We start from the raw sequence: 16,331 nt of genomic DNA on the forward strand, positions 1-16,331 counted from the left end.
ATGGTCAATACAAATAAGGGTATTAGGTAGCAGATATTATCCCTGACTCAGTAAAAAATGTGAAAAATTAAAGTGTATTTAAGTAGCATTTGTAACAGTTCATCCCTAAGGTAGTGGTCAGTGAGTTCTTATGTAATAGAGATGTGTGGCAAATATTATTTCATACAAGATGTGAAGAGGGAGTAAGTGAGATAAAATGGTGAGATTTTGAGTCTTACTCTTCAGTCTCGCTCAGTGTAGCGTGGCAGAGGCAGTGGATCGTTTCCAAACTTTGTTGCATATAGGATGTCTGCTAACACAGATCTGAAGATCAAATTCTGTTCAACATTTTTACACGCTTTCTGACATGTGCATTCAACATGTAATGAAAGGGGATGTGAAAAATGGTTTATTAGATTCTGTATTTCTATATACAAAATGGAAAGCAGGTTAACACAGACTCAAAACTTACAAAATTAAACATTAAATGAAACTTAGTATTCCCCTGACCTTAAAGAAATTCTTAATACTTACTGTGATATATGTAGATCTACTTATTAAACTATTTCAAGACAAAAGCTGACACTCAGTGCCCAAGGCATCACCTTCGCTCATGATTTTCAACTCATTAGCCAGTTTATCATTGTGTTAATATCACATGAGAGGACAACAGTGTGCTTTTATCAAAAACAAACCAACAGTTAAGAGACATGTATATAAATGAAGGCAGCAGGCATTGCACAGCTTGAGACACATTATTGGCTACCTTGTAATACATGGTTGTAATAGTGGCAAAGTGACGACATGTAGATCTCCAGAGTTCTGATCAGCAAATCTGAGCCAAGGAAAAGTTTATGTTAGACTGCCAGTCATATGTTCGGCGAACAGCCTCAAACTTCTTGATGAGGAATTCAAATGTAGGCCGTTCTTTGGGGTCTGCAGCCCAACACTGCTCCATGATCAGTTTCACCTGTTGGTCAAAACAGTAAGATTATGAAAACATGAAGCCACTCGCAATGCCAACCAAACATCCATTTTGTCTGACGGGAATGTAATGTTACCTCATGTGGGCAGTCTCTGGGACAAGGCAACCGCAGATTTCTCTCCAAGAGCTTTATGAGTACCATCACAGTCATCTGTCCCTGGGTCGGCTCCATCATTTCACAGAACTTCTACAGAAAATACGAAAGAGTACATTGTGCATTTAACACAGGGATTCAAAATGTACTTCATTAGCAGAGGTGGGAAGTAAAGAAGTACAACTACTTCAATAATGTGCTTAAGTATTTTTCAAGCATCTGTACTCTACTTGAGTATTTATTCTTCTGACAACTTTTTACTTTTTTCACTTCAGTTAAACACAAATATCTGTACTTTTAACTTACATTTTCAAAACAGACAAGTTACATTCATTTTTTTTAAACATAAAAGACTAAACAAGACAAAAAAGACATAATAATAATTTACTTTTATACTTTGAGTACATCTCAAAGGTTCCATTTTTTCACTTTTACTTGTAAAGAAGTTAAATCAGTATTTACTGAGTATGAGTATATGTACTCCTACTTGAGTAAATAATGTGTGTATTTTTACCACCTCTGTTGTCTCACATGAAAATAAATGCAGGTTTGAGCTTGTCGTAACAGACCAGTAATAACGTACTTTTGGAGGGTACTGGCGATGGTCACAGCGGGTCAGGATCTCATACAGTGTAACACCGAAGGACCAAATGTCAGAGGAAAAGGAAAACTTACTCTCCTTCAAGCACTCAATGGCATACCTGTACAGCACAACAAAAAAAAGTTTAGCGGCCAAAGTCACGGAACAAAGCATTAAAAAACAAAGTTAAGAGCTGCATGAACTCACCAGAACACTGGACTGTCCCCATGCTCACGGACACGGTAGTAGATCTCGCCTTCGGGGATGTATTTCGTCAGACCAAAGTCTCCAATCTTGACCAGATTGTCATTTTCCACCAAGACGTTACGGGCAGCGAGGTCTCGATGGATGTATCGCTTGGAGTGCAAGTACTCCATGCCCTTAAAAAGAGAACAACAGAAATAAAAGACAGATAAAATTACTGAGAGGGGGCAAGATGTGGGTTTGAACCTACACCGAACTCTGCAAGGAGAGCCTGTATTTTAAAACAGGTATATAAACACTACTTGATGGAGGGACACACTTTCAACCACTGTTTTAATCTATAATACCTGCCCATTTCAGTCCTCTCCTCTCTGAATGCCTGTGTTGCTGTTTGTCTTTTCGTTTTTGTTGACCGTCTCTGTTTTGTGATGTGATTTTGTCTTTTATGTGCTGCAGAAGGAGAGCCTGCTGTAAACCAAACTGAAACATCTCAACAACTACTGGATGGATTACCACGAAACTGTGTCCGGCCATTCAAGGTCTCCAGATGATTACTCCTGCAGACTTTGATTGATCCCTGACTCTTCCTTTTATAATGAAAAAAGCCAACTATTCAGTCAGATAGTGATGTACTGCAATTGCAGTTTAATGCAGTTTCTAACACTTTATTTAATATCCAAGCACTCTTCAAACCTTGAAAACATGGCATTAAAATTTAAGCCTTTTGAAGGATTTCCAACACCTGTAAAAACCCTGGCTAATGTTCCCCTCATGAATGATTGAAAACACACTGGTGATCTTGGCTTTTCATCTAGCGTGTCCTAATTTCCATCTGTCCGGTACTTTGACTGAGGATCAAAACACTGAAGAACTAATGACACCCCCAACAGCCTCTGCTGCATTTTGCATTTAGTGCTGATGAGCAAATGCTTGGATGCTAACAGGCTGCATGAAAAGGCCTTTACACACCAACAGCAACATGAATACATGGTAAGAAATTGTGATCGTTTCAGAGACAAAAATTGGGCATGTGTGACTATTCACATCAAACTCACCTGACAGATCTGCTGAGCAAACATCAGGCACTGTGGCACACCCAGTTTGCGTTTGGGAAGGTATTCTCGCAGACTCCCCAGAGGAAGGTACTCCATTATGAGCTGCACCACTTGTCCTCCTGTCAATGAACAATGCAACAGAGCTTTTATCCACCTATCCACCCATTACTTTTCAAAGACAAGAATTACCTGATGCCTGTCCTGTGGTGCTCAGCATGCTGTGTGTTGAAAGCTCCAAATATTGACATACAAAGAGTGTTGCACTTCAAATAGATTTTCAATATTTACAGAAGAACAGCAGGGATCAAAAATCAATTCCCTGATTCATCCACCGAGCACTGCGAGCTAAAAGAGAGGATTGAGCAAGCAATCCTGCACATGCAGACACCGTATGACATATACTTTAATAAACATATTTTAGATGAGGATGTTTTTAGTACCGTAAACTATTCTCTTCTGATGGATGTCTCAATGAACTCACACAATATTTTTGAATACCAATCCAGCTTTCAGGCCAATCACGGCACTAAGACAGGTCAGGGTTTTAAACAGTATTGTTTTTGGTCAGATATTTTTTAAATTTCTACATGCTGCCACTTGGAAACGCCATGAGGAGGCAAAACATCGACTTCCATGCTGATGACACACAGCTGTTCATTGCTGCTTCTCCCGATAACTTCATACCTTTTTCACTGTATTTTAGATATCATGGCTAGCAGATGCTCGATGCATAACTGCAGCCGACGACAATAAAACCCTGTCAACAAATGAAAAACCTTCCAGGTGGTTGTTTCATTGTGTGAAACACTTTGTGTTGTATGAAAAGTGCTATATAAATAAAGTGTAATCGACTGATTGACTGTTTTGAAGCAGACAGATGACAGAAGACTTACCCAGCTCAGGACAGCAGCCCTTGTACTTGACAATGTTGTTGTGATACAGGGATTTCAGGATCTCAATTTCCTTCATCCAGCCCTCCACATGACCGTTCTCTTGTTTCAAAGCCTTCACTGCCACGTGCTCTCCTGTCCCATCGTTGGCCGGGTCATACATATAGAGAGTGACCTTTCCAAAGTGACCCTGAAGACACAACAATGAGCACTGCATCACATACAACAGACAAGAAAAAAAGAAAACTATTGGAGTTGCGGTGTTTAAACACACCTCTCCTAAGTCTCGCATCTTCCTCAGGTAGCGTTTATGGAATATGCTCGGGTCTGTGTCAGGAAGAGCTTCACTTGGGGATATATCAGGATCTGTGTGCAGGAAACAAACATTATTAAAAGGCACCAAGGTTGGAAGTAAAGTTGGAAGAAAAACTAGCCTGAGCATGTAAAAACCTACTATTGATAAAGACTTCTGGGAGCTTTCTGAGCACAGTGCGGAACGAAGGTCTCTCCAAAGGCTCGTAGGTCAAACACATGCTGAGGAAGCTGGCCAGTTCCTGGGAGGATGGTTCAGCGAGACGGCCCTTTTGCTGATAAAAGCGCTCTTTCTGTTGGAAAGCAAAGGTTCTGGTGTTACAATTAGAAGTCAGGAGGATAAATAGGCAGATGCAGCCTGTGGCTGCTGGAAGATAAATAAAGAGCCTACCTCAGACAGTGTGCTTCCACTCATGGGAAGATTGCCGTTGTTGCAGATTTCAAGCAGCGTGGCGCCAAAGCTCCACAGGTCAGAAGCATTGCCAATGGATATACCGCTGTCAACACACTCGGGGGCGATCCATGGGATACGCTCCAGACGCTCTGCAGAGCAGAATAGTGAGAATAAAAAGGAATGAAGATACATGTATCACCTTAAAGTGATCTTAATCTCCAGGTGCTGTGGTTAAACTTTTTTAAGACAAAACAGCATAATCTAGTTTAATATGGCTCAAAGTTTGAAAAATCTGAACAATTATTGCTCCAAGTTTCTATAAATGAACTTAAATGCAATTAAAATGCTAATTCTAGGACAGAAAAATGCAATATATACTAGCCTACAAAGTTGGTTTTCTGTTTATTTAATGTCAGCAGCTGCAAAAAATGTTAATTAAGACATCCTCAAACCTTCTTGTGAGCAGTTTCATGTAGGAACTATTTTCTTTCTACCAAACTACCAGCAAACCATATCACTGCACAGAAGGTAGCGTGCATCTACTCATGGATGAGAGACTCGTGCTCATGACAGTGCAGGATGTATATATTAATGGTGCTGAGCTGTAACCTCTCGGCCATGAGTAGATGCACGCTTCCTTCTGCACACTGATACAGTTGGCAGGTGTAGTTCGGTAGACAGAAAATATTTACTACATGAAACTGCTCACAAGAAGATCTGTGGATTATTATGATGGGTCATTATTTCTGGAAAGTGACACTGCTGTTGAGTTTTTCAAATGTTTTTTTGCGTGTTGGGCCATCTAGTCCCATTATATTTGAGAAAAGGCAGGTATCTCTACTTCATTCTCTGCAACTCATACCCAAACAGTCTAGGTGGATAAACAGCACTACAGTTAAGATAAAAAATATATATTTTTTTTATTTGGGGTGCCCTGTCCCTTTAACTGACACATTGTGAGATAAACAGCAAAACCACCAGCAACTAGAAGTGGTTTGGTTTAAGCTTCCTGTTCCCTAAATCTGATTAAAATAAGGCAGAATGACACGGAGAATACAGAACACCTGCAGCTGACTGAGCTGGGAGACTTTCATGTAAATAAGCTAAATTAAGAGTTTGTGTAAAGTAAATTCCTGCACTGACCTTCTCGTGAGAGAACACTCAGGGAGATTCCTGGGTCACTCAGTTTGACAAAAGGTGTAGTACCAGGCTCCAGACCACGCCGTGCCACCAGAATGTTCTTGGCGCAGACGTTTCCGTGAGCCAGCCGTTTGGTCTCCTACGATGATAGAAACAGTGGCAGTATTAACTTTTCTGGTCATTAAAATAAGTTTAAAACAAACTATTGAAGCTATTAGACATCAAGCAAAAATGTACTTCACTTGCACCACTTATCTTAAAGTTTGGCCTGATTGTAAGATTATTTAACTTCCTGCCTGCAGCCAAGGAAACTGAAAAACAAACCCTTTTCAGTTCCATTGCCTGCAGCTAAGACTCAAAAACTGGTGTCCAGTTGGAAAGCTTCTGGTTCTATTATTCAAGCCGTTTTACCCACTGGTCTACAGCACCGGATTGTTACCGATGAGTATTAGAGCCAGGCATGATGGGAAACAGTGAGGTGGAAGATTTAGTTGAAATGTCAAGAACTAAGTTGAAATATTGAAAATAAAATGAACTTTGAACCTTCAGTATTATTTCATCATCATTATTATATCACTGCAGTATTATTGCAAGGTAAAAGAAATTCTTTTTTTGGCATTTTTAGAATAAAGTGGAAATGATGAGATTAAAGTTGAAATCTTAAGAATAAAATACCATAAAATACCATGGTATTTGAACTTTATTTTCAATATTTCAACTTCTCCACATTTGGACTTTATTCTCAAAATGCAAAATTAAAAAAAAAAAAAAAATCTCCTCTTATTCTTCGCTTCATACCTGGCCCTAATACTAAGTACAAGACTACCTGGAGATAAACACATGTATTATGCCACTGTCAGCTCTCTTTAATGACCACTTGGCTGTTGTTGTACAATCTGCACCATAAAAAACAGTAGTGTTTTAACTCACAAGATAATTGAGGGCACTGGCAAGTTGTTTTGCAACAATGAATTTCCACTGAGGAGTCACTGTTGCCTTTTCCTTGCGGAGGAAAACATCCAGAGGCCCAAACTCCACGAATTCTTCGACCATGATGTCTGTAAAAGTAGAAATAAGTCTGAGAGGTCCAGGTCTGGTACAGCCAAAAGCAAAACATGTCAACAAGTAGCATCCTCTTTGAAACAGAACAGGTAGGAGTAGTTTTACATTTGCCTCACGGTTCACTTGGCACATGAATCCTAAATTTGATTATTATCACTGTGAAATGGGGAAGTAGCAAACCAGGAAGTCAAGCACCGAACAATAAAAGCATGTTTGTGAAGATGTGGCAGTGTTATTGCTCTTACTTTCGGATCCTTTCACTGACACACCGTGTACAAACACCAAGTGGCTGTGGGATACCTGGCTCATCAGACTCGCAGTTTCAAAAAATGCCTAGAAAAGACAAAAGCAAGGAATACTGAAAGAGTCACTTACTACTGTTATTCTTTTGAGTGTTGCTGACCATTAAAGGGATAATCTGGATTATTTTGAGTGTGAGTGAATGAGGTATTTATGGATGGTCAGCGTGTTACCTTCAATAGATGCAGCTGGAGTACTGAAAAAGGCCAGCAGCAAAACATATTTTAGCCATTTAAAAAAATAAAATCAGTAGCAGTGTTAAGTGTACACTACATTTAGAATAATTTTACCACTTATCTTGCTGTCAGACAGTCTTTTCCGACTGGAAATCGTTGTTATATAAGCCAAATATCATCTCTCCAAAGCAACCAGATACTTTTAGCAAAATCATTCATTTCACCTGGCAGAACACTGAAGTTGCTGGTCTACAGCTGCCTCGCTCAGTTTGTTTGTTTGTGTTATTGTATGACTTTGGTGTTTAAAACAGTTAGTTCGGATTCACTGCAGTCACTTAATAACACAAACAAACTAACCGATCAAGGCAGCAGTAGACCAGCAACTGATGTTCTACGTGATAAAATTACTGTTTTTATTGAAACAGACTGGTTGGTTTGGAGAGACATTTGACTTATGTAACGGCAGTTTCCTGTTGCAAAAGGCTGTCCGATGGCAAGATAAAACAGTGAAATACCAGTAAATGTAATGTACACTTAAACTGATACTTGTTTTTTTCAGGTGGGCTTTTTTTGGTGGCTAAAATGCTTTTTGTTGCTGACCATATCTACAATGGTGCATTGCTTAGCTCCTTCTAAAAACTGGGGGCATGTTGACCGCCATCTACTGTGGGTAATGCGCTGATTATAGATTAATACCTCTTTCAACCCCACCTCAAATAATCTGAACTGCCCCTTTAATGCAGAGATTATAAGGTTTACCAGGGCAATATCTTTGTGGCTTTGGTCTAGAATCTTGAGAACCACTGGGATCCCTTCTCGACCAGCAAAGTTGTTGTTGAACTCGTCATCCTCGTCCCCACCTCGCACCAGCAGACGTCCTGAGTAGATGTTAGTTCTGGTTCCACGGCCCAAATGCTGTTTCTGCTCATAAACACAACAGACACCGATTAGTCACAGGGCTGACAACATCGAGCTTGTGGTGAAACAGACTGTCCCATCACCTGCTTGATGTCTTTGTCTTTGATCTGATGGAAGCGTAGCATCACATTCAGGGACAAGGAACCATTGTGGTGACGGTGATCGACGCCTTCCCTCATCACCAGAAGATTGGACAGCTCTACATCACAAACACACACACACAGACAAAGTTAGGTAAATACTAAATAATAGTCCTAAACTTTGCATTTCAAGTCCTAAATACGTCATAAAGTAACAGTGATTTCAAGCTTTGCTGAAATACTAAATTATTGTTAAGCAAACATTAGCTTGCTAACAATGTTAAAGTTACTACTAGGAGTTTTTAAGTGGTTATGAAGTCGTCTTAATTTATTACTGATGTCTCTACATGACCTACAAGTCTCCCTCAAAAGTGAAGCCAAAACATTTTGAACCCTTCCTTCACCGACTGGCCAAAGCATGGGTCATAAATCCCATAGATGGGACACTGACTCTCAAAGCTCCTGTCCAAGTGAAATCACGAGTCATTGATATCAAAGTTCAAGTCAAGGTGCGAATCATTTTTCATTTCGTCAAGTTGAGTCTAAAGTCATCCAGTTTGTTACAAGTCCAAGTCATGTTACTCAAGTGCACACCTCTGATGTCTAGAACACAAACCTGCTTGTCTTGGGAAACAGCATTTTTTGACGGTAAAGTTGTCAGAACCAGACTTGAGCACAAAGGTCTTGAGGGTGTCTGTGAGCTCCTTAACACTGGAGAATTTCTGGTCCCAGCCTTCCAGATAGAACATCGAATCCTTGTACTGAACCCGAAACTGCTTGTGGCTTGGCGTCGATCCGTTCTGTCAGCCACAAACACACACACACACACACACACATAAACACAGAAGCTGAAAATTTTTAACATCATCGCACTGCAATAATTTCCAGAGAGGAGTGTGGGTGTTGACTTACCTCATTTTTGTTCAGGACAGCTAGGATGATGCGGTGATAGTCGAGAGCACTCCAACGTACGAGGAAAACTCCCTCCTCTGCTGCCTCCTTTTTCAGCTTCAGTAGCACAAAATCATCACTGGAAACACACCAGAGTTGTGATATAACGCACTGCGTCTCTATAGCCTGTTTGTGTCTGTATGTGCGCGTGTGAGGAGAAAACTCACTGCATAGGTCCGTGCAGTCCATTTGCTTCACTCAGCACTACCCTTGGGGGAGCCACTTCATGACAAAGATAGTGGTGGGCGTCTGCAGTCAGCCGGTAGTATCCATCTAGGAGGGAGATGAAGGAACGGGCCTCCTGGCTGGAGTTCATCTGAACCTCCTACATACACATACAGAAACACCACTAGCTTACAATCAGAGCTCCCACCTACAGACACATACACATTCAAAACATCAAAAAATGCCTGAAGCGCACCAAAACCCAGAGCTCCTATAGTCAAAAAAACATATAGAACTGGAGAATATATGAGAATACCGGCACAGATGCAGCATACTGAGACACTTAAAAGACTAAACACTCTGAGCAGCAGAATGAGTAATACACTGTATATCAACTGGACTAATGTATCACAAGACATTTACCAATTAAATTAATGTATTGCGGCTTTCACATAAAAGGCTAAACAAGTCGTCTCACCAGGCAGTGATTGTCCTCAGTGCTAATGCACACATTAGCTCCACTGATGGCTATGTGAGTTATTTCAGGGAAATCACAGAAGGTCTTCCATGTATTGGGAGTGTTTGCGTTCGTCTGGCTTGGCTGTTGTTTTGTTTTCCTCATGTAGCTCAGAGAGTCGTTCCTGAAGTAACTGTTCGCCTGCGCCTAGACGAGGAGACCAAATGTACAATAAGGATTTAAGGATTCAGGGACATTTATCATCATTACAGGCTTATACAATAAAATCAGAACTATGGTTCCTACAAAATATACACAAAATATAGTACAGATGATTAATTTGTGGAATAAGGTGAAAATCTAAAACAAAATAAATACATCTATAAATACATTTAAGTCCAAACCACTGACATATATAAAGATGGACAACATGACAGCTCTCCAAAAGTGAAGCTAAAACAGCTCGATCACCAGCTGGTGGCCTGCTGCAGTATAGGTCATAAATCCCATTCCCTCCATGTTAGCAGATGGGACATGGACCAAACAAAAAATAAATAAAAATACACGTTAAATAAATTTTTCCCAAAGATTGTTTCAGTCAGGGTGTAAGGGTAGGAAGTCGATACTGTGGCTCCAACCCTGATTGCCACTAAATATTCAGGATATTTTAGCTTCATTTTTGTACAGTGGGAGGAAGTGGAGACATGCGTCCATCTTTATTTATGGTCCACAGTCCACACTAGCAGGATGCATGTCATGCCACAGAATTATAATGAGAAGCTTAACATTGTTTTGACAAACCTTTTGACCAGAAATGCTCCTCCACTGAATCCCCTTGGTGCCGGTCACCATTACCTCATGTGTGGCAGGAGCTGAGAAGTTGTCTTTGGAGACGCCCTGCGCATGTGTGGTGTTGGAATAAGAGCTACTCCCATTCCCGTCCTCTCTCAGTTCCTCCAGGTGAGAAACAGGGAAGGTCTCTGTGCCAAAATGTGGCGCCAAGTGTTCAAGAGTGGAGATGTACTTGTACATGATCTCGTGGGCACCCAGCCGCCTTTTATCCACAGTGTGCTGCTGGAAGGTCCGTACAAAGTCTGCAAACACCCGCCGGATCCTGATTTTTGTCAGGAAGTTGTCTTTAGAAATGTGTTTGGCAAAAGACCTTGGAATGCAGCGCAAGAAGCTGGAAAGAAGAAATACTTCAATGTTACCTGGATGCAGTGATTAAATTAGATTAGAAGAAGCTGTGATGATCCAGAGAATAAAACTGGATTTTCACAGGAGCAGAAAATAGGATAGAAATAACAGTGCAACCTAATTACAATGAGAGAAACACATATCTATCGTCAGAACATATTAAAATGAATATGGATCATTTAACATCTTTGTTTACAAATTCACAGATTTAAATGAAATTAGTCACTGTTACTATTCCACAATTTCAGCTGTGCAGACAATAAAACGTAATAGCATGCACTGCATATGCCTCGACTGTGCCGTGTTCACTAGTTAGATAATAGTTACCTGACTTTTTTGGCAACTTCTTGTAAGGTGCAGCCCGTTTCCATTGCCTGGTGTGAGAGGTGAAGCACAGCCATCCCCAAGCTTTCATTTTTGAAGCGACTTATCTCCTCCTCTGACTCAAGGTCTTCCATCTGCACCACCTCGTTGACAAACTCATATTTGGCCTTTTGGATACGCGAGAAGCAAACAAGTTAGGTGCTTTACAAACGACAGAAATGTGCATTTAATTAAACCAGAAACGTGATGTTTGTTGCGGACCTGGGCGAATAAGTACTCCAGGGATGTGATTTCAAGCAGAGGGGAACCCCCCTGATCTGTCCCTGATTTGAGAGCATAGCGGGATACAGTTGGCTCCTTGTCATTTAGTCCGTGCCAATTCCGAAAGTAATACCTAGGTACAAGAACAACAGAAAATAAATGTAAATACTCTCAGCGTGTATTATTATATGTGTACAGTATCATAAAAGGTTGTGTCTAGAAGGGAACCCCAGGACTGTGAAAGTGTAAATCATTTTAACCATAACCATGATCTTTCCCAAACCCTAAACAAGGCTGTATGTGAAATTACATACTAATGTACTACCTACTGCATACTCAGTCAGTAAGTACTGCATACTGCCTACTGAATGTACAATTAAGTGTGTAAATATCTCTGCATCACATTTCCAGTCTGAATATTTTAGTACATTATATATGGTTTATCGTGAAACTGGTTATCATTTCATCCCAAATACTTAGAATGAATAGTACAAGAGTATGTGATTCTGAATACAGCCCACATGTTTCTTTGTCTGTAAATGCGACTGGATATTAAAGTAACATATAACCTAATTATAGCCTTACAATGTGGGAGACTTCCCCATCTGGACACAACCTTGTTAAAATATTGACTAACCTCATACAGTAGAGAAGTATGAGGTTGGAGTTGTTGTCCGGACTGAAAATGTGGTTTGGACTGTACCAGTACTTTGACAGTGGATCGTACAGAGCGAACAACACATGGCACAGAGGAGTTATCCCTGGGAAATAAACACTGCGGTTACACACACACACACACACACGCCACCAGCAGGATAAAATACCACAAGAAAATAAACATGCAAAATACTTCAGGGGTGCGTGGGTGTATGTGGTCACTCTCACCTACGGCCTCTGCAGCTGAGACGCACAGCTCCTCCGCTGTGATATCTCCATCTCTGTGGGAGATATATGTGTCCCCCTCCTTTGTCCAGAAGAGGTAAACATGGATGCCGTAACACTGGGGGGGTGCAGACTCACCGGGATATACCGATGGTCTAGAACTTGAACGCATGGACCACCCACTTCTAGACATGGTGGAGACAAATCTCTGACAGACAGACAGATATACAAAAACACACACACACACACACACACACACACACACACACACACACACACACACAATGTAAACTACAGTATACAACTATTAAGTTTTTGTTTAAACAGCAATAAAGATATTTAGCAGGAGTTAAAGGGTAAACATATGAAAAAAAAAATAAGTTGACAAATATTAAGAGTCCTTACAACTTTGGGGTTTTTACAGTGCTGAATAGTTTGTATGTCTTGTTGCGTTTCATTTATTAAAATAAATAAATAAAGGTTTTCTATTATAGAATTTATTTCATTTTCAATTCAATACAATTCAATTTCACTGTAAATAGATGGTAACTACCAAGTGACATATTTGAGTTTTCTTTGAAATTACCCACAAATTTCTTCCAAATGAAACAAAAACAAATGCAGCTGATCATCCTTCCGTTTTGTTTGTGTGTCTTTGAGGTATGACTAGGTATACCACAACGCGACAAACTTTCATCATCGGTGTTGACCTCTATTGTCAGGATTTCGTCAGGTCTTAACTTGCAAATTCCACATAACTGGTGAGTCAAGAAAAAAAAGATGTAACATAACAGAAAGATGGTATCACTACTTACTCAACTCAAAAACATATTATTTTAGAAGCAAATATTGCACTTTTCCCCCACACTCAGCTATATGAGAGCTAGAGTTACTGGTTCCTCTACAGATTAATATCATATATATGCATTTCATTTATTAAAATAAACAAACAATCAAACAAACAAACAAATAAATAAATAAATAGGTCTGTAAAATTTACTTCTGATAGCAGAAATATTGGTAATGCTTCACTCTCAGAGTCCCAAAATTTACTGGCCAATAGGTGGCAATCACCAAGTAACATATTTGAAATTTCTTGGAAATTACCCACAAATGAACTCCAAATTAACCACAATTTTCATGGTTACTTATGTGGTAATTAGCAAGTACCATTTTCATGTAGTGGATGGTAATTACAGTACCAAGTAGCTAACATATTTGAAATGTCCACAAATAACCACAAATTACCCCCCAGATCTCGTGGTCAAGTATGTGACAATCCTCAAGTGTCGTTTCCATGGATACTTCCCATGAATTTAGGTGGTACTTTCCGTTTAAATTCAGAAAAAATTTGTTGCTTTGTGATCACCATGACCAACATGAAAACAGTACTGGTAAGAAATCTGGAGGTTATCTTGAGGCAAAGTGTGGGTCATTTCTAAGAAATGATCAAAAGATTTTTAATATGGTGTGAGACTTGGTTATTCAGCTGTTACGTTAGATAAAAAAAATCTAACGTAGTCTAAGGCCTACGCACAAACGTAAGAGCAATTTAAAGCGACACCTTGCGCTTCTCTGAAATAACATATTTGGTATTTATTAAATTACATTGTGATTAATTAAGAAAACTAGGCTTAAGGGTTAACAAATGGCGAAAATATTTAGAAATAACTTAAAAAAAATATTGTCAGATAAATAGATGGATTAATCACGAGGCCTTCCGGGATTGCACAATGTCTAACTTGTTTACATCTAAAATACTTCGTAACAGCTCTATTATTTGCTTCATATGAATATATAAAACACACTGGCGGCGTCACGAAGTAGCCCCAAAACACTGGTCCTCGTATATTTCACAGTATCAGATTCGACAACAAGGAACTATAAATATTACTGAAGGTATACCCGTAAACTTAGCGACGTCTGTCAAGTGTCTTACCGTTTAACGGCGAGCTTTTCGAGGTGTTTCATAAAAACCTAACACGCAGAGATGAAGTGACAGTCGGGCTCCATTATCTTCTGAACGTGTTTCCCCTTTGACGCCCACGCTCTCGGATTTTCACGAAATACAAGCGACGACCAACAGACAGACAGACAAACCACCGCTTCCCGAAACCAACACGGTCACTCCCTCCAGCAGCGTCCGCTCACGTACACATGCACTGACCCTTCAAAATAAAAGGAAAGTCAAATAAAATAAATAAATAAAACAAAACAAAATGTTGTTGTTGAGGCAAAACACTAAACAACACAACACAAAAAACAATTTATAAAATTGATAAAGATTTCTCGCACTTATTCTACCATCAAATATCTTCGTTATATTGTAAAAGCTGGATTTTTATTTGTAATAGAGGATTTTCTGCAAGCTGGTAATGTTGGGCAGAGGATGCTGAAAATTTATCATCCATCATATATGTTCAATGTGACATGCAGATAGGTCTACATATTTACAAAGCTTACCTTCAGGGCCCCTGACAGGAAATGTCTGCTTTATCTTTCAGTGTGAGAGTTGAGCAAGTACATGGGTTTGTGGTCATCACCATCATGACAGGGACAAAGAGGTGTTTTCGTCACCTCTTGGGCAAACTGTAACCGCAGTGATTTTGTAAACAAAATCAAACGAGAAAGAAAAGGTTTTACAGTGGGGCTATTACAGTTTGGTGCATCTATTTCCTCCTTTATTTTACCTTCATAGACATTATGTGTGCAGGAGGATAGGTCTACAAAGTTTATTAAAGGGAAGCTGCTGTCTTGTTTATTTCTAAAATATCAAAGTAGTCTTTACATATATGTACAGTATGTTTTCATCATTATACCTTTTTCAGTATTTTACAATATATTACTGTTTGCACAAGGCTTCAGAAAGCATCTTATTTCCACAGTGCAGAGTGGACACAAGCAGGACTGATGTTGGAAAACACTGTGCCACTCTTTAACAATGTCTCGTCTAGTGATTACATATTTACTTCTTATATAATTAATGACCACAATAACAGTTTTCATGTTATGGTTATGTTATTTTCATGTTATATTTGAACTGCACATTTTTCTCCATGAGAAATTATTGCTTGATGCCAGCTGTTACTGCCATGTCTAGTTTTATTTTTACTTTTGTTCTGACTTTTGTCTTGACTAAATGGAGGTTAAGTTGTCCTTTGTCATTTAGTTTGTTTGCAGTGTAAGGCAGTACAGTCCTTCATTACACACATTAAGTATTGAATTGCACACAAAAGCTTGGAGGCAAAACAGGCTATTTCTTTTTCCACAATAGCCTTGGGCGGTGCAGTGAGCAGTCCTGTTAAATGATTTACAAGACAGTCAAATGATGGCTTTCTATTTCACCTTATATTCATTTATTTTTCTGAAGTCAAATCTGTCATCAAGGAAATTTCCAGCTGAGTGCTCACCTTCAAAATAAAAGCATCGAAAGTGAGAGTGTAGAATCCAACCACACCTATCCAGCACCGTGCCACATTATGTAATAGGGCAGCAGCCATTTTGACCTGAAGGTGTAGGATAAACACAGGTACCACCAATAATACTGATTAAGATCAAACAGAGTCAAAGTGCATGTTGGCTCAATGGAAAGGCTCTGCTACACTAAATGAAACAAGACCCTCATTAGCATCACTGATAACAACCATGTCTATTTAATATTAATATGGCTGCCATGAAAAAGGTTGATTAAGTCCCTTTATTGTCCCCTTTATCCACTTAATCGACTTAAGCAGCCCAGGAACAGTGACAATGAACCAGCATGCAGAATAGAAGAACCTCCCCTAAGTGGAATGCACCAGTCATTAACACACCTGTCAGTTTTCAGGTATGACAAGTCAAAATGTCTGCTGTGCAACCACTGCATAGGTATTTTAATCTGGCCATGGCAGGAACAGATTGGGTCTGTGTGAACCCTCAAACATCC

The 16,331-nt window shown here is 39.6% G+C and overlaps 1 protein-coding gene across 1 annotated transcript; it reads right to left on the reverse strand.

Moving 5' to 3' along the window:
* Nucleotides 1-375: 375 nt before the first annotated feature.
* Nucleotides 376-12,638, reverse strand: tyk2 (tyrosine kinase 2). Its single transcript, XM_084745271.1, has 23 exons — nucleotides 12,410-12,638; nucleotides 12,162-12,285; nucleotides 11,525-11,657; nucleotides 11,267-11,430; nucleotides 10,544-10,925; nucleotides 9,764-9,949; nucleotides 9,288-9,445; nucleotides 9,082-9,199; nucleotides 8,786-8,969; nucleotides 8,173-8,288; nucleotides 7,931-8,092; nucleotides 6,941-7,028; nucleotides 6,564-6,691; nucleotides 5,637-5,772; nucleotides 4,491-4,642; nucleotides 4,242-4,392; nucleotides 4,062-4,153; nucleotides 3,791-3,977; nucleotides 2,898-3,016; nucleotides 1,846-2,018; nucleotides 1,642-1,759; nucleotides 1,041-1,151; nucleotides 376-949 (listed from the first exon to the last, which is right to left on the reverse strand). The coding sequence occupies exons 1-23, from the start codon at nucleotides 12,597-12,599 to the stop codon at nucleotides 806-808; spliced, it is 3,516 nt and encodes a 1,171-aa protein (XP_084601397.1). The 5' UTR covers nucleotides 12,600-12,638; the 3' UTR covers nucleotides 376-805.
* Between the last annotated feature and the right edge of the window lie 3,693 nt (nucleotides 12,639-16,331).

This window comes from Lutjanus erythropterus, chromosome 19 (genome assembly GCF_056507025.1).
Source record: "Lutjanus erythropterus isolate fLutEry1 chromosome 19, fLutEry1.hap2, whole genome shotgun sequence".
Classification (NCBI taxonomy): domain Eukaryota; kingdom Metazoa; phylum Chordata; class Actinopteri; order Lutjaniformes; family Lutjanidae; genus Lutjanus; species Lutjanus erythropterus.

What these genes read in the sequence shown, in the direction of transcription:
- tyk2 (XM_084745271.1), bottom strand. Translation starts at nt 12,599, where the DNA reads ATGTCTAGAAGTGGGTGGTCCATGCGTTCAAGTTCTAGACCATCGGTA. An exon ending in CTGTCCTGAACAAAAATGAG is followed by an intron (nt 8,970 to 9,081) that starts GTAAGTCAACAC and finishes TGTGGCTGACAG; the next exon opens with AACGGATCGACGCCAAGCCA. An exon ending in CCAGAGACTGCCCACATGAG is followed by an intron (nt 950 to 1,040) that starts GTAACATTACAT and finishes TTTGACCAACAG; the next exon opens with GTGAAACTGATCATGGAGCA.